Below are 25143 nucleotides of genomic sequence, written 5' to 3' on the forward strand. Positions count from 1 at the left end.
TTCCTCCACAGTCTGCATAATTCAAAAAAAGCTGTTTTTGAAAATGTATTCATAAAGTACAACAAATTTTAATAGATCGGAATAGATGAATTAACCAACATAATATTGAAAAAGATATTTGGTCAATATTCCGATTTGCATTATGTTCTGCAGCTTTTTTGTGTGTCTACATTCATCGATTCCTCCTCATCCATCAGTCTACAGGAGGATCGAGGCCACAGCACAAAACACGTCGAAACAGGAAGTGGAGCAGGGACAAATATAGTTGGTGCACAGAGAGCTTGAGCAGGCAAACGGTCCAGTGCTGCACCCGTGCATGGATCCTTTCCTGTCATTCCGTGTGTCACCTCGGCCAGCCCGAGATAACTCCGATACATGCACATACCTCCACAGATGGCCTTGCCCCTTCCTCAAATGTAGATGTAGGCTCTTGAAAAATAGGAAACCGTGCCATTAACCTCCCAGATACTGTTTAAACTGTATGACGCTGAATTCATGAAGGGCCTTTATAAGTTCTTCCTTACTGCTATAGCATGAATGTTACCTGCCTCTGCATGGACTATGTCTGCATGCATGACCAGGTGTGAACTTTTTAGCACAGAATTATGGCCCAGAATCCCAAACAGATGGTCAGCTGCCAGCTTAAAGGATAGGGAGCGGGGATTTAGAGTTGTGCCAGAGGTAGAACAGACCAGGGCTATGCTGGCAGTCTCTCTGCTCTGACTATCCAACACGACAACTAACTGTTGGAGTTCACAAACAACAGACTGTCTGTGATCATGTCTGAAAATCTTCAATTAAACAGACTTCAGAAGCTAAAGTATTCAATGAAAAACCAACAAAGAAGTTTGGACCAGACTAAGCATTGTCTACTTGTAAATAGATTATTTTTCCACAAAGGACTACAGATGAGCTAAATAAAAACATGATTTTGTGCAGTTTTAGAAATTTTATAAATATTGCAATTAAAATAGGCCAAAAAAAACTGATTTATTGACAGACGAGATTTTGTTAGGAAAAAAATGTGAATGGGATCATTTAAACCTTCCCTAAACTAAATTGTAGCACATATTACACCCAAGTCCTTTGAATTAACTTGTTTGCTTTTTTTTAATAAAAACCGACAAAGGCTGCAACGTGAAAAGTGTGACCCTATATTCTGGTTGAGTGCATCCTGTGTGGTTGGAAATCCATATGTTTGGGCCTGCAATTGACTGATGACCTTTCCAGGGCATAACCTGCTTCTGCCCATGATATCTGGAAGAGTCTCCAATGATCCCATTGACCATACTCAGACTAAAGCGTGTAGGGATAATGAACCCAGGGCCAGCCAACCTCAAAAGCCTAAACCCTACCGGTTTTCCAGCCGTCCTTGGACTGCTTGATGCTGACTACCTGTATCAGGTGCTTTCAGTCAATCGGGATGTGGAATCACTTGACTCAGCTAATCAGCAGCAAGTTGGTCCGGAAGAACTGGAAAGCAGGTAGGGTTGGCCAGTCTTGGGTTTAATAGATGGATTTTTGTCTTTTACATGTTACCAGTCAAGCAGTATGGGTAGGAATTTTCCCAAAGCATATTCCATAATTTCAAAGGGAAAAAAGCAGACCTAGAGTCAAGAATTGAATGTAGCTGGAGAAGCTAATAATTTCAAATTCACATCTCTATTTTTAGCAATATCTGCCGTTGTCTGTGGTTTGTTAGTTTAAGGTCAAGATTACCTTCTTCTTCCGTTCCACCTCCATCATCAGGAGACCCTTGTTTTTGCCTTAAAACATTGATAGTTTATATTAGTACAGGAAAACAATTTGAAACCATACTGACACACCCAATCTAGAATTCATTCATCTTTCTAAACTTGTTTTTGTCACTTTCTGGGTCACCGGTCACTGGGCGAAGGCAGGGTACACTCTGGAGAGGTCGGCAGTCTTACGCAGGGACACAATCACACACCTATACACACTCAGACCAGGTTACACAGCTGGAGTCCCAGAGGAAACCCACACATGAAAACCACACACAAAGGTGTAGTGCTTCTGTTTCAGGCCCCCCCAGCCAGGACTTGAACTGGGGGCCTTCTTGCTGTGAGGCAAGAGCGCTAACCACTGCGCCACCGTTTCAGGTTCCCATCAAGAACCCCACTCAAAATCACGCTTTAAAAAAAATCAGATTATATGGAAGAAAAATAAATTGGTTACTTCAACTTGTAAATTGTTTAGAAAATGGTAATGGGAGCAGATTGTGCAAAGAATTTTAAGGTGAATAGTATTACAAGTCATTTCATCATGTAGACATTTAAAGTTTTACATTAGACAATGGCTCTCTAGATCAGTGTTTTTCAACCAGTGTGCCGCGGCACACTAGTGTGCCGTGGGAGATGGTCAAGTGTGCCGTGGAAAATTGCCCTCATTAACTGATCTAAAAACATTAACCATCTCCAGGAAATCAGCTCTTTGTTCATCCAAACAGGTCCTGATAAAACACTGAGTAGTAAGGAATATGAAAGATCATAAAATACTTATTTCTTTGTGTTTAACTGATTCTATTAAAGACATTTTGATAAGAATGACGGCACCGCGATTTACCTGCAGCTATGACAGTTTGCGGAAAAGTCCCGCAGCTTTTACTGTCTCCACGACTCCACCAATCATTCTTGAAGGCTTAATCACATGTCATCAGTCTGACCAATCAGAAGTGTTTAAAGTCTAAACTTCCTTGTTCCAATTTAGCTCATAACTCACTCATTTCCAAACAACAGCTAAAGCTCGTCTTTAGCTGGTGTGGCTTTCCACAGAATCCGGTATCAGACCGTGGAACAAGTGAACAAAACCATGAAACTCAGAGACGCGAGTCTTTCTGCCTTTTTCTCGCCGTATTCACACTACATCTCCCATGATGCATTGGCTTAAAGGGACAGCGCCTTAGCGTACAATGAGTCGTCCTTGTTACACGGATTGAAACCACAACGAACATACAGTTTGTATGTAACTCAACTTTTATTACATCTTTTAGAAAAAACATCTGCAACTTCCTGCTTTTTCTGCCACAATTATCACAAAAATGCACGTTAGATTGGCCGGGGGGGGGGGGGGGGGGGGGGGGGGGGCTGTAGATCAAAACAGACTGAGTTTCTGCTTTTTTTTTTTGGGGGGGGGGGGGGGGGGGGTGCTATTTGTCAAGGTTAAACTTTGTGCCGTGGCTCAAAAAAGGTTGAAAAACACTGGTCTAGATGGCCATTAAAAACAGTCAACTGAACCAGAAAGTGGTCAGTTTCTTATATGTGGACTGTCAGGGTTAAGGCCCCATGAGGGAACATATCTGAGATGATGTTGCCAAGACAGCAGATGAGGGCAGATGATGGGATGAGGGCAGATGATGGCGGATGAGGGCAGATGATGGGATGAGGGCAGATGATGGGATGAGGGCACATGCGTTTAACTAAAATTCCAAAAGAAGCAAGGCTGGAAATGATTGATATGTAAAACACACAAGGAATGTAATGTAGTTTCATGGGTGTGGTCTTGGGTGAGATGTTATCAAAGCCTATTTGATTGTCTCTGCATTTGGATCAATGTCTTCCAGAAAAAACACCAAACCAAGGGGACCATGGGTACATTTGTATTGCTGCTGGAGGGATGATCAGGATTCTTATGTATGCAAGGAATCTATACAGCAGACTCTCCAGGAAAAACGATTCTAATAGAAAAACAACAAATCATAATAATAAAAACATAAAATATGGGATATCAGTACAAATATCGATACAAACTGGAGATGGATGAGTTATAAATTCAAATCTAAGCTCACTCAATCTTCTCCACACCTGCAAATCTACAAGAGTGAAAGAGAAAAGAATAGTAGGGTTATGATGGTCCTGTTCAGACTGAAACTCTTTAGCAAAGACCTGAAACTTTTGAGTGCTGTGGAAACTGCCATCCATCAACACATTTTCAATGTGGACCAACAAATCCATAAAGAAACCGGTTACTCTGAGTTATAGCTGCTTAAAAGGACTTCAGCGAGACGATCAATCACAGTTGCTTCGCAGTTTTGGGTAAATGAATAAGTCATGCTTTGTTCATATGCGGCTGTTTATGTAATGTAAAAATCTCTTTAAATCTGACTTTAAATGTCTTTCAATGTATGCTTTAATGACTGTAACTTCTCTTCGGGCAACAGCTGTTTGCTTTAAATGGATCATCTGTTTACCTGTATGCTCAAGAATTCAAGAAAAAAAAATATTCACTTATAAACAATTATTGAACATTATCTGATGGACTTTGTGGCACTTCGTTTCCATAGAAACGTGAAACAGGACTTATCAAAGAGTGCCATTGTAACCAAAGAGTGAAAAATCAGGTTTGGTAAGCTTTTTGCACTGTGAAGTCATCCCTGAGAAGCTACATGAATGTCATTGTCAGCCGTGCTCAGCTTGTGTAAACAGGCCTCATAGCGTTGAGCTTTTTTATTAAAGTCCGGATGTGAATGTGCCGAAGTGGGGGCGTGCGAGTCAGCAGTGACCTGTGAACTCTTCACCAAATTTGAACGTTTGTGAATCCTACAGCCTCATGCAGGCCCTTTGTTTATTATGCCAAAAGCTGAAGCTGTTGGTTTAGATGATGGAACAAAATGTACAAAAAATACCAGCATCTTTTATCTTCTTCCTGAGGCGTGCAACAAAAGGGCATTCTTTCTCAAGAACGTCAGCATGCACAGAATGTTTATGATGGCAATGCGTTGGAGTGCAAATAAGGCACGGATGAAGCAAAAGAGGAGTGTATGCTATGCAGCCAACATACCACTGGCTCTCTGATTTCTGTAGGCACAGCCTTTAGAGCAGCTCTTCCACTCACACCGTCACAGGTGGGGGGCATTGACCACAAAATACACAATGCAGACAGTCATGAAAATTACAGTGAAGACACGAAGCACTGGCCAAGAAAGTAGACACAAAATGACAGCTGCCGGTGAGGATTTAAACGAGCTAAAGTGGAAGTCCTTTGACAGATTGAAGCTAAACCTGTTCTAAACAAAACTCCATAGGAAAGAGATGCTTCAAAATGTGTAAACGCAGAAAAATTAAGCCATGTTGGAGGTTAAAATGACTCGACTCCAAGCCAGAAGCACATGACTGACAACACAAACAAACAAAACTTTGGCAGTAGCTCTAGCTCGTTATAAGTAATCAAGTTTTTTCCTCATGAATCCAAATTTCAGCAATCACACGTTCATACTTGCTGCCCTTATGAACTGTTCTGAGCTTTCTGAAGATTTCTACATTAGTAGATAGTTTATACTAATCCCAAAAAAAAGGAAATTGAATACAGGTGCATGTCTGTTGTAACAGAAAAAGTTTAGAATACAGCAGAGTCGATGGGAATAGTTCCCCTAAACTATTCTTTCGCTTAGGGGAACCATCTGGTGGTAATGCGGCATCGCAGGACTAGGCTTTAAGGTAACAGGTCAGCTGATTAATGTGGCCGTAAAGGTTAAGGATGAGCACCAGCATGTCCAACAACCATAATTACAGGTCTCTGCTCCTTAAAACTCACAATGTATCAATGTAAAATACAAAGGTGTGTCTGTGGTCCTCCTCTAAAAAAAAGAAAACTCCTGGTCTGAAGGATCACATACTTCTCCAAGCAAATGGAGATGGAGGTAAAAGTATCAGTAAGAAGTCATTTTAGCGTGAAAAAAAACCCAACACTGTATGGTGATTAGACCATGTGAAGCTAACATTTCCAACAGTTCCACTAGAGTTGGCTTTCGTGTTTTTCTTTCAAAGCCCTTTTCAAAGCCCTGATTGCTCTAGTCCTCCCATATCCTCTGACAGCTTTGACCCAGCTGATGACAAACTCTGCTGCCTACAATTCAAAACTAGAACAATAGACTAAAAGGTGGGATTGTAAAATGTATGCTTTGAATTCTGGCAAGACTGTACTCACTAGAGGTGCAACAGTGCACTGATGTTTGAGGCTGTAATTCTGGTTCAAAAATTGCGAAGCCTTGTCTGCACCGACTTGTTTCCTCTGCAGGGTTTGTATAATCCTCCACAAATCCCTCAAATGCACCAAGCCACTTGTGCACTCCAGGTTATCCTCCAAGTTTGTTCTGTAGAGGTTAAACACGCCTAAAGTTGAGCTGTAAGTACTGTTTCCGTCAATAAAATGAAGCCGTTAATTGATCAGCAACAGGCTTCACCTTTTGTTGCTGGTATTTCAGGTTAAACTAAATCAGTTACACAGACATCCAAGTCTGAGCGGGAAACAAGCCCATGCTGGAATCACGTCATTAAAAATGACTGAAGGCCTCTCAGCGTTCACACGGCCCCAAATAACTGACACAGGTCATTCTGAACCCACCGTCTCTGCATTCCTTCAGCTGAGCAACAACAGGTGACAAACTCCTGCAGAAATAAAAACATGCTAACTGAACCATCAGCCAAGATTTGCTGCTGTGCTAGAAGGGAAGCCTGCAGAGAACGTGGGCAGAACCCAGAAGATGGAAATGAAACCAGGGTACAACACAAGAAGAAATGAAATTCAATCAAAACGTGTTGATGCATCAACCAAAATCTACCTTCAATGACTTGACCTTATCAAAATAAGAACACTTTTTACTAAAACAAAAAGAAAAATTAAGGCAAGCAAACTAGCTCAAGAGGACCTGGCTGCAGACCTCGATGTCCAAATCCGGAAATCTTCTACCCAAACTGAAAATACCCCCCTACTGCCTGACAAAAAGGTTCTTTTAACTGGAGACTACAACAGTTACGGTTTTGCCGTTTTAAGCTTTAAATAACGTTTTTCTACAATTCCAAAGACTTTTGGGTTAGGGTAAGCTTTACAATTTCCTTTTTCTGCCGATGATGTCAGACGCCATCTCAAACAGCTTAAAAAACTAAGTTAGCCCAAATTTAAAGTCAATTTGTGAGCTTAAACGTCAAAAACACAAACATTTGAAAGAGCTAAAGCCTGGTCTGTCTCGCACAGGGATCAAAATCAGGTTTATACTTTAAACTAGTTCTACAGTAAGACTAAAATGGTACCACAAACAATACAATCACCAACAGAAATTAATTAGGACATTATCATGTTGCTCTGATGCTTTAATTAATGCCTCTTTTGCATTTTTTTCAAGTATTCCAAAATGTAAATCCCTAAAACTTCCAGGTTGCAGCAGAAGGAATGCGTTTGAAAAAGCAGCCGTTTCTGTTGCTGCTGAAGGATCGCCAGCCCTCCTGTGTTGTTACGATCCTCAAACAATGACAGAGACCAAACCCGACAGGAAACGGAGCACAGGAAACGTCAGGAAAGTCCTCACACTGCCATTTTTAGAGGTTTGCTATGGCAAATCATGCTTTTCGGATCGCACCGACATTATGGGTTTGGTTAGCAGCAGAAAATGATCTTTTACTATTAAAGATACAAGTTTAACACTTTTAAAAGGCCTCCCCACAATATGTCAATACTTCTTTGTAAACTCATCGAAACTCAAATCTTCAGGCACTTGTTCAAATCTGACAACTGCAGCTGGTTATCCTGACTGGCAGGTTACTGTGTAACAACAGGAAACTACGCTGTAGATTAGGTCTGCATACAAACCAAGAAAAGAACATATTTTGCATTCCGTTCTCAATAATGTGTTGACGTGTGTTGCAGCGAGGGGAATATTCTAGTATTCCATGTCAAATGCTTTTAATCTGGAAAAAACGGTAATTTAGAAAAGGAAAAACAAAATCCCACGAGGTCTTTGCTGATTTTGCTTGAAATTTTTGAGGGATTCATTTAAATCCAAGAAAAACAAACAAACAAATCTAGCTCAATAGATTTTGTTGATCACGCAGGAGTTTGAATGAAAGTTTTAGTTTGAGACTTGCAAGATCTAAAGAAGAGTTAGAAAACACACTAAGTGCTTTTTGCATCTTTGAAATCTTATCAAAATAAAAGGTATTAACTTGCAAGGATGTTTAGTATGAAAGGGAGAAACCCACTGGTTCCATCCTGGTACAACCTTTTGAGAATATGACCCAATTCTTCCAAGGATTATTTTAAATCAGTACATATTCATGATTTGGGACAAGATCTGACAATAAATGTCAATGAAATTTTAGTCAACATTTGAAAAATTGTGTCTATGTTTGGTGGGCTTGCTCCAGGGGTGTTCACACCTTTCTAAGGTTTTGGGGCAGACCCTTGGCTTTAAGAGGGAGGGGTGTCTCTGGGGAAAATATGTATACACTGAGAAAGGCGTCCATTTATGAAAATGAGGCTTTTCTCATTTACTGGTGATCTTTTTCTTGGATTCAGACTGCAGGTGAACCTCCTGGTCTCTGGATATTTTGGCTTGGATAAACTTGTTTATGAAATCTAAGTGTTTTCTTTTTCCGTCAGTGTGATTTCCTTGTTTTTAGGAAAACATGAATCTGTAAACAATTTACTGTACATGTACTTAACTCAAGTTTATGGGGTGGCTTACAGTCAGATCACAGTTTGGCATTTGCTCATTTAAAGATAATTTCTTAGTAAATGACAATAACAGGTATTTCTAGCGAAATCATCTTTCCATATGGTTCCTCATGGCTCCCGTTTAACTGAAGCTTATGGCCGTATGTGAAATAGTGATCTAAAATAACAATACAGAGCTTTGCTCTTGCATTGACCTCACATTGATGTTTTATTATTTTTGCAGTGTGGAAAAATATTTTCCCCTTTGGTTTCCATCCTAGCTCTGGAAATAACAATATAGCTCGTCACAGTTGGGTTGGAAAATGTCTCCACCCAGCAATAACGTCGACCCCCAAGCAGAAGACAGATCATCAACCTCTAAAACGTTCCGGTTTTCATTTGGAAATTCCAGTTGTTAAAAATGATCATTCAGGGAGAATTCATTCCAGAAGAATTTACCAATGTTTTAATAATCAGACCCAACTGTCGCCACTAAAATTGCTGAATTTGAGTGGTGTTAAAGAGCTTCTGCGTGTTTCTGAAGAATCCTCCAGGTGGACTCCATTAAAAATACTTGCATTATGAACAAAAAAAACAATACCAAAGATGCATTCTTTGTGGGAGAGGGTGACATTCTCATGGGTAAGTCTACCATCTGTAGAACTGCTTTAATAACAGCAGAAAACAAAGAAGTGTTTTAACCATTACAATGCTTTTTTATTTTTTATTTTTTTTGTTCTTAAAGACCCACTCCAACAAAAATGGTATGAATCATGTACATTTTCTTTTTTCCCTTTCTGAGCTGGCATCTGGCTCAAAACTGTACGGTTTGATGGCTCCACTATTACCATTTTTGTTGCACCTCAAATGTAAGGGTTGATGGGATATCAGCGCCCGACCAATTTCGGATGAACTACTGCCGCTCTGCAGAAACCATGTCCTACAAAACAACAGGATTTTTTGCCTAAAAACATCATAATTAAAAGACAACTGGGAACTCTTTTACAATACAGCATAACTGATTGAATTGGGACTTTCAGCCAACAGAATCAACAACTAAACATCTTCAGTTTTCTAAAAGTAACGCTGTTGACCAAACCTGCAAACAAAAGGGTAAATAATACTATAAAAAAAGTTGACTTGTTTAATCGATGGAGTGAAAAAAAATGAATTACGACAAAAGAATCTTAATTTGTTTAGTTTAAATGTAGTTTATTTAAAAACTTGACCCAAATGTATCAAATCCTTCCAAACTTCCACTTTTGTTTCACTAAAGACATAGATGAATAAACAATGAAACTGAAGGCTAAAATTCCTGCCAAAATTAGAAAGGGCAACAAAGATATTTTAAAAATAGATCAGTCACAAAGCTAACAGGATTTTCTTTAGCCCTAATCCAAATATAACCATAAATCTAACCTTTCAAACACAACACTTTTGTATCTGCAGCCTCAGATACTGATCAATAATATTGGTTATCAATAGAATGAAAACCATCTATATAAGGGCTGTCCAACCCTGATCCTCCATACCTGTATTCTACTGCTCTCTACACTGCTTTATGCTGATCAGCTGACTCAGGTGCCTCCTCATTCTGATTGACTGAACACACCTGATCCAGATCATTGACAGAAAACAGTGCAAGGAGAGCTGGAACACAGGCAGGGAGGTAGATCTCAAGGGCAGCCCGGATGCCCGCAATTGGTTCAATTATAGCACAGAAATCAGCAACTGAACAGATGTCTAAAAGGAAGAAGGGAGGCAGGAACTGTGATGCATCAACGGCTGCGTTTACATGGACAAAAGTAATCGGAGAGAACGCCTGATCCGTAGAAAAATGTGTCATGTAAACACGCCGTTCAGAATACTCTGCCCTGAGACTCGTTTGGATCAAAATTTCTTTCCGATCGAGATAGGTGCCGATTGTTGACCAGATCGTGTTGCATGTTAACGGTTCATTCCAATCGTGTGTCACTACCGCTCTGGTTTAACGTCATGCATAGACGGTGTTTCACTCCAGAGAAAGAGAGGGGGTGCCGGGGAGGAGCGCTTCGTGGCCCCCGACGACGTCCGGACCCTGGGCGGTCTGGGCGCGGCTGCCGGTGGACCGAGCGAACTGTGTCTCTGAGCAGAGCAGCCGGACTTATAGCTTTGTGTTTGAGGGGAAGGGAGGATGCTTTGTTACATGTGGGAGCTGCCGGACTCAGGAGAACCGTGTCTCCCGGTAGAACTGTGTCTCCGATCTCAGACTGCCGGCGGCAGAAACGTTGCTCAGTCCTTAGAAACTGTTCAAACGATCACGTGGATTTGTGTTTCCAGTCATGTCCTTACAAAAAAAAAAAAAAGGCTGATATTATTCCCGCATATTTAGGTGCAGCCAAGATGCAGATTGCAGCATTTCACGCATGGATTTTATGTTCATCCAAGGCTAAATGTTGTTAGCACGTGTTAGCCTTCACCTAACCCTTCTTCCAGCTCCGTTCCACCACAAAAAAGCACTGACCACACAGATTAATAATAAAAAGATGAGCGAACAGGTGCTTCATAATATTCATAAATTAACGAGCTGCCAGATATTTATGTATGTGGCAGCTCAGCTGGTTTACAGTGGAACTTATTTGCTCTTCCGGTATTTTAAAGAGAACTGCGCATGCCCAAATGATTTATTCCGACCGAAAGTGTGACCCATATAGACGTTTGTTATAATCGGAAAAAGGTTTTCTGGGCCCATGTACACGGTTGTATTCTAATCCTATCTATGATCCGATCAAGATATTTTGCACATGTAACTGCGGGTAGAGACCTGTATCACGCACACTTCATTTCCCCTCTGAGAGGAAACCCGTCGGGTCAAATGGACCCCTTCCGCCACCCCTGGCCTTAGGAAAGACTGAGGAGGTTCTGAGGAGCGATTCTCTGCAGTTCCAGAAACAGGCAGCATGAAAACCTTAAACCACTGGCAGGGAAAGTCTGCAAGTATGTCAGAGCTCATTAAAAATACACAAACACACACACACACAAACACACACAAACACACTAAAACACACAACTGAGTAAAAAGCCAACAAGAATCTAGATCTTTTTTGCAAACAGTAATAGGCAGACCCATGCTGTAGATCCCACAAGGACCCATCACCTCTTTGACAGGCGAGTGGAGAGCGTCACTGCTGACACAGAGCAGTGTCAAACTGCCCCCCTCCCCCTTTATCACGACGAACACCCATTTTCCTCTAAAACACATTAGAAGATTAGACATTGCTCAGTGATCCCTCTGATAGAGATGGATTGTTCCTGTTGGCAACCATCCACTTTCAAATAAGGCACCAATTAAGAAGATCTCAATTAAACCAGTAAATACTGAAATCCTGAGCAAACGACACAAACAGGAAATAAGATTTTTCTAAATGAAAAAAGTTTGAGTTCTGCAGAAAGTCAAACAAACCTCGGGCAAAAACAGGATTCTGGTGTTCCTGTGTGAACAGAACTGTGCTGACAGCAGCATAAGCCATGTCAACCTGTTTAAACATGTTAACTATGTGAAAAGCACCCTCTCATTTATAACGTACACAAAAAAACCTATGGTGTAAAATCATAATCATTTTGTTGCAAATAAAACAAAACAAAAATATTTTGAAATTGTTTTTTAATCTAATTTAACCAAACATGCAGCATGTCTGCCAGTAAGAGACTTTTATTAAGCAGATTTCCAGAGAAAATAAAAAGAAATTAAATGGGGGGGGGGGTATACAACAAGAAAAGCAAAAAAAGTAGGAAAGGAGTATAAAATCCTCAAGACAAACATGGGGTCTCCTCTCTACATGTCTGCAGCCTGAACCATCAGCAGGTGGCTGTAATGACAGGTCATGGAGTCTGACTCTGGGGCTGAGCGTTGAGAATAATCTCCAACACATCTGTTTAGCAAATTAAAAAAAAAAGAAAGAAGAAGCTGGTCCTGTAATTACAGAGCTCTGCAACAGAGGCTCTCGTCTTCTGAGGAACAGGGACGACTCTCTCTGCCTTCAGCAAATTGCAGGATGTTTGAAATCCGAGCCCGGCTCAGTCGCCACGGACGCAGCTCGCTGTGATGATGAGGCGAGTTTGGTAGCTGGCTTCAGGAAGATGACGGGCGGTGTGGGTGAGAGGTGGTTCTTTACCACACCCCCCCCAGGTCACAGAGAGATAAGGTCAGGTAGACGATCCGCTCTCACACCTTTGATTATTATCAGAACAGCCGTCTCATCAAAGTTAAAGACACGCAGCTTTTCTTCCTTTACACGTCGAGGTAAATTCTAGGACTGCACCATGAGGGAAACTTGCGATTATTAGCGATCAATATTGTGATTATATAACTTCCAATACATAAATAGCTAAACTAATGCATCATTTAAATTTTTAAGTTACCATAACTTAAATAAAACTCCAAATGACGCTCTTAACATAAAAGGGGTCCATTCGATTGGTCGACGGTGTGACCAATTGAATAAATAAAGGGCTTCATCTGATTCGTAAAATTGTTCAAGCTGCCATTAAATTATATTGGCATGCGTGTTGACATTTTGGGGAAACCCATTGTGCACTTCTACTGTGCACAGTGATTTGCATCACCAGAAAAGTATTACTGTAAGATAGAAGACATTTAAGAACAAGTTGCCGTCCTTTTTACAAAAAAGTATTCATGGTTCATCTTAAAAACTCATTTACATAAATGCTGATTTAAACTGAAGAACTGTAGGACAGTAAATGACAAAAACAGGATTTTTAAGATTAAAATCTGAAAAGAAAAAAAAATACGAGAAACTGCTTTTACATAACATTTTTAAATGGATTTATGACAATGTGGTATTTTAGATGGATAGCAGTATTTGACAAGACTTTCTGTTTTGTGACAACCTACCAATGTCGTTTTAGTTCAAATGTGTGTCTTTATTGAGAAACACAGACTAAAGTCCAGACTTTCTGTGACACTTCTGTGTAAAACAGAAATCCTACCTTTCTTACTCTAAAAAACATGAAAATGTTAAAAGAGTAAACAATATCCCCTCAACTAAACTGATTTCTTTAAAGACTCACTCCAATGAAAAATACGTTTTTGGTGTTTTTAACATGTTCTTTTGGCATTTTTCTCATGGAGGACATATATAAAGAAAATCTTGCTTTAAATTGCATTTCTCAGTATTTCTTTATTCAAATTCTTTTGAATTACAAAAAAAATCTTTTATTTTTGATGTAAAAAAATACGCTGGGTGGGCCGCAAGTTCCCAGTTACGCTGCATTCTGATATATTCACTTATGGAATAATACATCCGTCTTTGTTGTCCTTATCTGAGGTGGAATCGGTGGAATCTCTCTCCAAACTGGACGAATGGATAGCTACATTATTGCTCACCGTTTTCTATTGTACTAGTTATTAGGGGTTTAACGAATCCGCTAAAGTCTCAATTCGGTTCCATTCAGAGTTTCACAGGGCTCGGTTCAGTACACTGATATGAACTGCTATTTTATGAACTATTATTTTATTGACATTTATTGTGTGTGTTTTGCTGCCGGACACCTGAGCTTCTCCCTTGGGAGATTAATAAAGTTTTTATCTATCTTCTATATTTTTTTCGGTACAAAAAAGGTAGAAGATAACTTACAAAATGCTTTTATTGGTTTTACACAATAAATAAAATTGACCTATGTTTAATAAAATAAGAAAAACTATTAGCTGCCAGGAACCCCAATCTTTTGATAACACTGGCCTGAAAAAAAACATTTTAACTTGCAGATTTTTTTTCTTGTAGACCCGATTATTACAGTGGGGTGATGCCGTTTTCAAATTGTTAACAGATTAGCTGTGTTACTGTGGCATACGCTATCTTTGTGTAACAATGGTGACACACAGCATTCGACTTTTCCAATGGTCTTTTCCCTTCATGGATGCTGAAAACAAAGTGTTCCCACACAGGAGAGCATAGGGAGATGGGGGGGGGGGGGTCCCTCACGTCTGCATTAGCCGTATGTTGACACGCTTACTGTCCATCACCTAATAGCGTCTCAGAGGAAACTCGCGGCTAACATTACTTCCGCCTCGGCGCAAAGTTAATACTGTGGCGACCAGGGGGTTAGCCCCGCCTATAACCACTAAGACTCATGGGAAGTGTGAAATCTTGTGTGTTGAATAGTTCACCATCACTGTGAAGAGAAGTGAGGTTCATGTTGTTACGCTGTTCATGTATGTTCATAATAAATGGGTTTTAATGCCAGAAAGGAGATGGAGCAATCAGCTTGTCCGTCTACCCCTTCCTCACGGTGACTGTTTGAGGGCATGTGGCGTATGGGGCAAGGACGGTCAACGCAGCTATTTCACTGCCAGCTCGGCTCAGGTGTACCGATTTGTGGGCTAAAAACGGCATCATCAGAATTAAAGCACCACTGGGAACGCTTTTACAATAGATCAAAAGATGATTGACGCTTGAACTCTACGGCTCTACCAGCGGGAAAGACTGGAGTCTTTTCTCCAGCACACCTGTCCTCTAGCCCGACAGCCGTGACACAAAGATCCTGACTGAGCCGTGACAGGAAGCTCTTTCAGGCCAAGTGGGGAGCACGGACGTCAGTCAGACAGCCACAACACCAGTGAAAAGCAGAAACTGTCAAGACGGAAGACTGTGTGCAATGCATCATGGGAGGTGACAAGAGCAAACCCAGGTGTGAGGCGAGGGTTATAAAGACACAGGAGGCAGCACTGCTTTTTTTTTTCTTTGCATAAAGCTGACTGACTGAAAGATTAGCCTCCTTTAAACGCTGATGTTTCCTGTAAAAAAATATAGCATTTCAGTCAAATTCCTATTTATTCAGTAATGCCAATAAAAAAAGAAGCAGCTGGCAGCTTGTCACTAGAGTATTTCTCATTTAAAAGAGAGAAATAATGACAGAAAAGTCTGATAAATTACCAAAACATTTTACAACTTTTACAGTCAAAATGACCATAAACTCTTTCTGAACTGTGTTCACTTCTGAGTGTCACTCCATCGATAACGGAAGACCTCTCCAAGTGGTCTTTATCTGCTCTGCTGATAACTCCAGAATAGATTAGACAGGAGAGGAATGCCGGCCATCGTTTGCTGGTCCCAGGCTGAACTGAAAATCCCGGCTATCAGCACCCATTTCTTCTCAGTCACTCCTGGCTCTGTCGTTCTGACAGTGAGCAGACTACTGTAAACTGCCAGAGTTTCTCACAGATTACAGCAGCGCTGAGGTTGCTGAGACCAAACTGGAAACAGTCCTTCCTCTTCGTTTCATTACCAGCCCGTGCTGCAAAAACAAATGCCTCCAGATCCCACCGTTTCCTTTCAGTTTCCAGATTCAGATCTGAGCTGCTGCTGGGAAAAACAAATACTCTGCGGTTACAAATCCTGAACCGGAGGAAGGTTTGACGGTGGCGAATCAAGTAAATTGTTTTTGAGGTGGACCGCACAGCTTTGTGCAGCATCACACAGCAGCACATGCCTGAGGATTAACTTTGGGCTCTGTCCTGTCTGCACCGTGAGGCTGCAGGGGGCCGGCAGCCATTGTCAAAACTGTGACACAAAATTCAGCCCTTCTCCCATGAGCCTTTCTGCACAACGCGTGGCAGCAAAATGGAAAGCTTCTGCTGTTTGAATCTGTGGGATTTTCTTCCTGGTAACAAATTCACACAAAAAAAAAATAGCTGATGACTTTCTCGGTGTAAAAAAATCTGTTTGAATCTGTCAAAAAGTTACAATTATTCTCATAATGTGAGGCAGCATCAACACATTTCTACTTCTAAAGATTAAAAAAAAGAAACAAGACGATCAAAATGATGCAGATTTGTTCAAAAATAAAAACTATGGGCGAGACAAAAAGTAAAAAAATTAAAATAAAAAAAAGACTTAATGAAAGGAAATGCTAGATTTTAGAGTGGGGGGTGGGGGGCACAGGCCTCTGAGGCCAAAGCTTCCCTCATCTAATGGGCTCCTTAAGAAAGGGGAGCTTTGTTCGGCGCAGCACAAGCAGGTTCCTCTTTAATGACTTGGTGTGCATGCCGATCTCTTCCATCCCACCGTTCCGCCACGACAAGAGGTCGGCGGCGTGGCTTGACGGCAAAAAACACAAAAATCCTTCCGACTTCAGCAGGTGTCAGGCTGAACGCCATCCCTCGTCGTCACAGCCAAAAGGCTGATATGTCACCGCGACAACCGGGCTTCAGATTTTCTCATCCTTTACTGCAAACGTCGACTATAGAGCGGCACCATAAGGAAAACCTACGACTTAAGTGCTCACTATTGCGATGACGATACGACTGTCGATACATGAACAAATAGCTAAACAGGAAATGAATAATATATCCTTTAATTCCACTGCAACAGCTTTAGTTGAACAAAAGTCAAAATAACTTAAATTATGCTCCGACTGACCCTCGTCTACATAGGCAGGCATCTAAACTTAAATTGCTCCGGATTTGATTGTTCTACAACATGAAGGTGTCCATCCACTTTGATAAGTTAAATACTTCAAGCTGCGATGAGATCGTTAGTAACCCTTTAGGGTAACAATCGCAGTTGACACCGTATTTTGCAATACGCAGACTGATAAATTTGCGATTTTTTGAGCAGACCTACCGGACTGTGCATTGAATTTCCTGCATCCCATCTCCAACCTTCATGGGAAACTACTGCAGCTGGAAACGCCATCCATCCGGGACCGGGTCGCAGTCCAAGCAAAAACCAGTTCCGGCGCTCCTTTGGCACGCCCCCCCCCCCCCCCCCCCTTCCCCTCCCACATGCAGCGAGATTGGAGCGGGGAGCTTGTGGCCCACCCACCCCATTTTCTACGTCACAAATACAATCTTTTTCAAACAGCATTTTTTTCCAGGTTGAACTTTGACCAATCAGGGACTCAGATTTGGTAGTTACGTATAGACGGCGTCCCTTTTACATCACGCCACTGCAAACTATTTGAAATCATGGAGGAGAAATTAATAATTGTGCTTTGTCCTCGCAGCCTCTGGAGAAGTTCACGTTTCAGACAAACAGAAGATTCACAAATATTACAAAGGAGGATCAACCATCCAAAGGTTCCCTAAGAGAACACTGACATCAAAATACTGCCTCAAAAGGTTTAAAACTGCTTCATGAGCACCTTACAGATGTGACTGACAGCTCCATTATCTTCTGCCAGCATTCAAATCAGAGTTTTCCCATCAGTGGGCAGCGCTGTGCCGTGCTCCCAGGTCCGCGCTATCACTGGAAAACACCCCAAATGTGATCCAGAACTGGAGCCAGGCCTTTAGAAAAGCAGACAGCAGGCCTGTGGGGTGTCAGGTGTCAACAGCAAGCAGTTGCTGGAGTCTGGCCTCAAGACGCCTCTCATGCTAACAGCAGCTGTGTCTTCTCAGACCTCACATTCCTGCGGGACAGAGCCACTCAACTCTCATCACCTGTGCTGGTCGGAGAGCGCCATGAGAAAGCGGTCGATCTGGCCTGTTTGAGGCCAGACGTGAGTCCAAACAAGATGAGAAGCTACTAAATGAGAGGAGAAAAGCAACCAATTGGCTGGAGAAGGCTGTGCTGTCCTGTTATTGCATGCGCATAATAACTTCAGGCAAACACAACAAGGACCTCTTGCAAAGGTAAAACGGAAATAGCAACATGCAGGATAAAAATAACCCCTATTTAGGTGTATTAAAGCTGCATGCAGCTCAGCAGCAGGATGCCCTGACCTTGTTCAGATCTGCACACCCATGAATCAGCATCTTCTTCACCCCCACTGGCCTTCAGCGCGCAGATGCTCCGTCTGCAAAGAGCCACCCCACCCTGCTGCTGCATCCCCACACCAACACACTCCCTCTTCCCACTTCTGAACGACACTAAATGCATGGGATCCTTGATTTATGGCTGTTCCTCTGCAGACACTTTGCTTTTTTTCCGCCTTCTATAAATACATATTTCAGTTTACTCCTACTTTGTGCATTTTCTGCTTCTTGTTTGGACAACTTTTAATTGTAATGTATATAAATGCAAGTTTGTAATTCAGTTCAGCATATAGATAGACGAAAGAGTAGAGAGCGCTGACATTGATGAACTTTTTCCAAGCTTCCGTGCCGATTTCTCACTTCACAGAAGCACAAACTCCTTCTATGTTAAGACGTTGCACATGTGAGCAGGTCAAAGGAACTAGTTTCCCACAAACCCTAAACTTGTCCCAGCGAACCCCACACCATAAAGACCCCCGTACCTTCACGCGCTGAACGTCAACTGAAATCCGCTCCTTCTCTTCTTGTCAGGCTCGGCTGCAGACTCACGCTTGCAGACGGGGAGGAAGGGAAAAAAACACTTAATAAGACTCTATATTAAATCCTCGCACTCCCTCAGAATAAAAAAAAGGTTTCCTTCTCTTGGCAAGGCGCTCTCCTCCCGACGAACTCCTCGGAGTTCAAGTCCAACGTAAACACTGCGCATTGCCTCTAATCCGAGCGTCTCCTCAGTTCGAATGTAATTAACAGGCAGCAGTCCGCAGCTTGGCTGCTTAAAAACTCCTCTTTGCCTCGCTAATCAGTGCGCCCACTCTCGCGAGCGCCGCTGCGCGTTCGCACTGCCTGTGGGCGGCGAGGAAACCCCAGAGGAGGCTGAACCGGGGCGGAGTGATACCAGGAAGTGAACACCAAAGAGCCGCTAAGTGCAAAAGATGTGTCACATCTCCTGTTTTACATTTAAAAGTAGCTTGTTCTTGCAGTTCCATTTGACTTAATAAAATGGTTATATTCGAAAGGTTATTATTGTTAACAAGTTTTTGGTCTAGTATATATCATTCAGAGGCGTAATAATTGAATTTTGATCACTTTAAAGAGTGTGTACGTTGTGGTCCAAAATGCCACAGTTTCATTCAGTACCCTTTACGGTCGTTCCTGTGCCAGTAACCAATCAGAGGGGACCTTCTGTCCTCCATTTTGTCGCAAAAATATTTACGGTCTGCTTCAGAAACGATTTACGTTCGTTACTGCAATGAGGGACAACGCTGCCGTTTTGATGGCTCGTTTTGAGTGAACTGTCACAGGTAGGGACTTTAAATTAACAACAAACATTTTCGTTTGCACGCGTGCGCTGTGTCCTTCATGGAGAAGGCAGAGCTTTTAATTTTCGCCAGGAGGCGGGAATGGATGAATTTGTTTAGCTAGCACAACAAACTGCAGCGATAGCATCCACAGAAAACGTTGAAACGCAGGTTATAAAAAAAAGTCTAGAACACCTTAAGAAAAGTGACTCAGTGGAATGTCATTGAGGGATTATTACATTTGCTTGAATTTCACCCTGTGAATAATTGATACTTACAGAAGCGCCACAAAAATCCACTTGTTTGTGTTCTTTTTCAAATATTTAGGATGACAGGAGGAATGCAGTTTTTACTTGAGCAGAGTTTGTCTACCTTTAAATGACATTCAAAACGCCTCATTTTACAATAGAAAGGGCCTGAAACTCAATACATCCCTGAAAACAGACGCCTTATGGCCAAAATAAAGTCTGTGGTAGAAAACTGGACTAATAAAAGAGTCTAGTAAATATATTTAAATAGAAATACAAATTTAATGGCACCAAAGCACATTAATCTCAATTAAAATGGACTCTTTTCTGTGCAAAACAACAACAAAACCCTGTTTTAATGTAAAGTACACTATTTTGTTTAACAATATGTGTACAAACTCATTTTCAGAAGTAGGCCATCAGTAACATTTACTAAATTTTGATCAAAAAGTGGACAAAAACCCTTATTTTATCCCACATAACTGTTATTAATTTTCAGTATTTTTTTTATTAAAATGTTCCCTTCTTTGGAGATCATTTTGACCCCTGAACATGTATAAAAACAATCAATAAGAACTCAAGGCCTTTAGCCTGACATACAGATATATTTATATTTTATGGTGAATAACAACAATCTTATGCTGAGGACTCATCAGCGCCACCAAACGCCGAAAGAAGGCCTTCACATTTATTACAATTGAGATCTAAACCCCCACCGATGTTGAGCAGATCCTAACAACCATCTAATCCCTCTGTAGAGTTGACCTATGACCTACAGGGGCAGATCAATTCGGGGACCAACTGTGACATCACAGGTTTTTCTAATAGCGTTTTTAGATTTACATGTTTAAGCACAAACACACAAGTTGGTGACAGGTGGTCTTTAGCTAAGATCTGACTAATAAAAACAGAGGTCACCTTGACCTTATGACCCTGAAATGTGCCACGATCGTAAATTGGGATGAGGTGACCGTCCACTGAAGTCAATTTTTCAAGCGGCATTCTGCTTGCAGCTTTCAACCTGCCTTCCAAAGTTACCAATTTTCCTTTTCCATCAAGGGGCGTGGCCATGGGAGTGTTGCCAAGGTTACACATAAACTAAAGTTTCCACCATTCCTGACCTGAACAAAGGGAAAATGCATACACTGCAGCATTAAACGAATGCCACACATGCTCTGTGTGTACGTAGCTTAACAATTGATTTGTGTTTATCCTAGCAAAACAAATTGAAGGATTTCTTTTCAAATAATACAAAGCAAAGACCAACTACATCATTCCAGTCAAATATATCAAATATTTTTTGGTTTGTAATACGGCTAAAATAGTACACTTGAGGTGTTTTTAAGAAATTCTTGAAAATTGAAGGAAAACATTCTTGATGATGTAAATGAAGCCTGTGTTGATTGATGTTTTTATGATGGGATGTTCCTTTTTTTAAGCTGACAGCCATATAGTGGAGGATGGATCCTGTGGTTCTGAGCTACCAGGACAGCCTGTTGCGGCGCTCCGACGTGTCCCTCCTGGAGGGGCCGCACTGGCTCAATGACCAGGTCATCGGTTTTGCCTTTGAGTATTACGCTGCTGAGCGCTTCCGCGTCCTGGGAGGTGCCGTCATCTTCATCAGCCCGGAGGTCACCCAGTTCATCAAGTGTGCCTCCTGTCCCGACGAGCTGGCGCTCTTCCTGGAGCCGCTGAACCTCACCGCTCACAGCTGGGTCTTCCTCGCCGTCAACGACAACTCCAGCCAGACGGCCGGAGGCTCCCACTGGAGCCTCCTGCTCTACCACCACAGCTCCAACCACTTTGCACACTATGACTCTCAGAACGGCAGCAACTCGCTGCACGCTCGGCGCATCGCCAGCAAGCTGGAGCCGTTTCTGGGCCCGGGGAGGAAAGCTCTGTTCATGGAGGAGCCCTGCCCGCCGCAGCAGAACAGCTATGACTGTGGCATGTATGTCATCTGCATCGCGGAGGCCTTGTGCGAGAGCATCAGAGCGGAGGGCTCGCCGCGCCTTCCCGTGCAGGTCCTCACGCCGGCCTACATTACCCAGAAACGGGCAGAGTGGCGCAGACTGATCCAGAGTTTGGCTCAGAACGACCTGTGCTGCTCGCTGACCTTCCCTTAGCATGCTGACTGCAGACCAGCTCTGCACACTCCTACTGCTGGGAAATCTGAATGCACTTCAACGTCTACGTATAAAGTCCGTCCCTCCTACATCCTCAGAGGCCCATGAAAGGAAAGACTGGAAAGCTTCAGAGAACGGCCGGTGTCCCGTTTATCCCATGTGTGTGCACGGCCGTATGTAGTATGTAAACAAGAACACCAGCATGCCTAGAAAGCTGAAACTCTCGCCTTCACGCTTCGACCAACAGAGAACGCATGGCGTGGAAATGTTTACGCAGATTACCGCTCAGGGTCATTTTTAATGAACTTAATTGACAATAAGAATGTGCTGCTTCTGTCTTTCACCGCTTTGGATGTGTGGGTGGGGCAAAGGGCGTGGCCCGCGTTGGTGGAGAAGGGCCTGTTTAGGTTCTGACAGAGCATCAAACTCACCGTAAGGTGACCAGAAGAAAAATGGCTTTAAACTCGCTCTGTGGCTCTTCTTTAAGCTTGTAGGTTGATTTTTTTTGTAGTTTGTCCATCAACTTTTGTTTGGCTGCTGCATTTTGAAAAACCATAAGTCTGTTTTTATTTCCCTTTGAAGATGTCTGCATCGTGAGGAGGATTGGAATATTTTATCAAGCTGTCTAAATGATGATTCTGACAGATTAAAGGTCAAAAAGAAAAAAGGGATCTGCTCTTTTTGTGCTTTGTTGGGTTTCTTTAGGGTCCAGAATTCAGAGACAGGAGAGCAAAGATGAAGCAGTTTTAAAAACTGCATTTAGTTTGAGATCCTCCTCATCATTCCAGCAGTTGCTGCACTTCCTAGCAGTGACGCTAAAGCAAAGTTTCTTTCAAGACAAACTAAAATGCACCTGATTTAAGTCTAATTTTGTTTTTAAAATCAGTAAACCACAAACTCCCCAAAGCACTGCTGGTTGGCATTTTTAGCCCTCTGGATTTCATTCCTTATTTTATTCTGAGGCGGATCTCTTCAGCATGTGTGGACTTGCTCGCTCCACACGGCAGAAGGGATGTGAGCTTCAGAGCCAACTGGATCCTTTCTGTTGTTAGAATTACAGAAAAAAGTTTCAATGTAGCCGTGATGAGGAGTCGTCTGTGCCAGCGGGCCTACGCCGAAACGGGTTTGTCCCAAACATGCCAGCTGCAATTCAATACGGCGGCTGCCTGCAGGGGGTTTTGATGCAACGTTTTTGATTTCTTTTTCTTTGGTAGCATTTTTTTCTGTCACGCATAAACCTCAGTGAGTAAGACACTGAACAGAATCTACATATTCTATATAAATACAATGAAATGCACACTTTGAACCATTTCATATGCAGTTAATTCCCAGCAGACTTCATCAACCCCCCCCCCCCCCCCACACACACACACACACACACACACAGTGGAACTTCTGAGTGTCCAAACATGTGGATCTGTCATCTTCATGCTTTTGTCTTAAATTGGAGTCACCTGGACTTAAAGTCTTTTTGTCTTGGAAATGTTTCACTGCTCGTCCAAATGGGTTCAGCAGATCTCCCTCACCCCTAAAGACCACTTCCCTGCATTTGACAGCAATTCAGACAAAAAAAAAATTTTCCTGGTTAATTTGCTGGGTTCAAGTACACATATACCCCCCCCCCCCCCCCCCCCCCCCCCCCATTTGGGTCACCCTCATTCCTGCAAATGGATGGTCCTTACTCACAACTTCCGGGTGGATGCAGGCAGAGCATGGGCAGGCCTGCCCGGGGCACGCAGATGGCCCGCTCAAAATATCAGGTTGTGGATCGCTCCGTGTTGTTCATGCTCCTTGTTCTCTATGGACATGCTACGGGCGATGGGTGGTAGTGAAGAAGACAGACAGCACAAGGAGCCTATTAGTGCTGTTCATGTGATAAGTGTGTGCTCCTTGCATGCAGCATGACAGAATTTAGGAAACCACACAATCAGACCATAGTTTGTGTGGACGGCCGTCCTACAGGCATTTATCTGGACACCTCGGGATCAGCAAGGAGCCGGTACATGCAGATACTCACTATGTGGCATAAGGGCTCCGTACCACAGCATCACCTGTGCGTCACAAGACTGGCCTTACCAATACTTCCCAATACACTCACCACACGTTTCACTTTCATGATGTCCCGTAAGAGTTGCAGCCGCTCGTCTCTATGACAATCCAACACTTTGCAGTACAGGTCAACCTCCATATGGGCTCATGTGAGTAAGGCATAAGGGGGAAAAATGAGAGGGTGATGAATGTGAAAGGCCTCTCCTGGTTCCATCACCAGATTGTTGGGTGTGGTCACGCCAAACGCAGCACACTCAGACCGATGAAGCCATGGATGGGTGGTGAAATGTTTCAAGAAAGAAGATCTGAAGTCAACATCCTGTGACTCAACTTCAGGACAACAGAACCTGAATGAAGGAAACATTTATCAACACTACTGAATCCAGGAAATCTGGGATGTTTAGGTTTAGTTTAGGTTCACAAATAGATGTAAAGATGGTTTGTTCTTCAAACCTGTCACAGAGGTTTGTTACTGTGAAATCTGGGTTTTGGCAGAAAAACAACCTACGTTATTAACCCTTGTGCTATCCTAGGCACTTTAACCATGGGAGTTGGGTCATCTAGACCCACTAGACAGTGCTCTGAACCTTTTTCCTTCAATGATATGTGATCTTCACTGGTGTCCATGAATTACCACCATTATCCACCTTTGTCATGGTAGGGAGAACATGTCATTGTAAGGGTGGGGTCATTTTGACCCCACAAGATAGCACAAGGGTTAAACCTGAGAAAACGTCACCTACAAGGTTATCAGACAGAAATGTTCACACACTGTCTGTCATATGATGCAAAACTTCATTTGACACTTTGGATTTCAAAATGTGCAAATCTGTTTGCTTCCATTGGCAGTCCGGGAATCCAGACAGGTGACAGTTCCTCTTTCATCTGCATGTTACCATATTTACGTGCTGCAACAACGCACTGCAATTAAAGTGGAGGCAATTATTGATGCAATTTTTCTTTGAAGATCATTGAGATAAAAAAAAAACAGATCTGAAATGAAACCCAATCCTCCCAGCATGAACATTGCAGTAAATAAGTGTCAAAGAAAAGAAATTGTTCTTTTAGGTTCACATGGTTTGGAATGTTTCCATCCCACGCGTTTTCATTCCCTGTGCATATTTCACCCTGAGGAACCGGTCCGACGAGCCTTCAGCCTTCATCAGGGGCCTCAGAGCTGGAGCAGAACAGATGTGACTCTGACTGAACCCTTTCTCAGG

The 25143-nt window shown here is 42.3% G+C and overlaps 2 protein-coding genes across 8 annotated transcripts in view; one reads left to right on the forward strand and one right to left on the reverse strand.

Annotated features, from left to right (window-relative positions):
• LOC101165461 (unconventional myosin-IXa) overlaps window positions 1-19024 on the reverse strand; it is a 106373-nt gene extending 87349 nt beyond the window's left edge. For 6 of the 7 annotated variants that reach the window (XM_020712158.2, XM_020712164.2, XM_011487863.3 and 3 more), the window contains exon 1: window positions 18685-19023. The gene's annotated coding sequence lies outside the window, so the exon portion shown is untranslated. Of the gene's footprint in view, window positions 1-18684 lie in introns of all 7 variants that reach the window. The other variant, XM_023952834.1, reaches the window with a different exon arrangement.
• Window positions 19025-19377: 353 nt separating this feature from the next.
• Window positions 19378-22543, forward strand: senp8 (SUMO/sentrin peptidase family member, NEDD8 specific). Its single transcript, XM_004066870.4, has 2 exons — window positions 19378-19503; window positions 21188-22543. The coding sequence occupies exon 2, from the start codon at window positions 21209-21211 to the stop codon at window positions 21872-21874; it is 666 nt and encodes a 221-aa protein (XP_004066918.1). The 5' UTR covers window positions 19378-19503; window positions 21188-21208; the 3' UTR covers window positions 21875-22543.
• Window positions 22544-25143: the final 2600 nt, after the last annotated feature.

This window comes from Oryzias latipes, chromosome 3 (genome assembly GCF_002234675.1).
Source record: "Oryzias latipes chromosome 3, ASM223467v1".
In the NCBI taxonomy this organism is placed as follows: Eukaryota; Metazoa; Chordata; class Actinopteri; order Beloniformes; family Adrianichthyidae; genus Oryzias; species Oryzias latipes.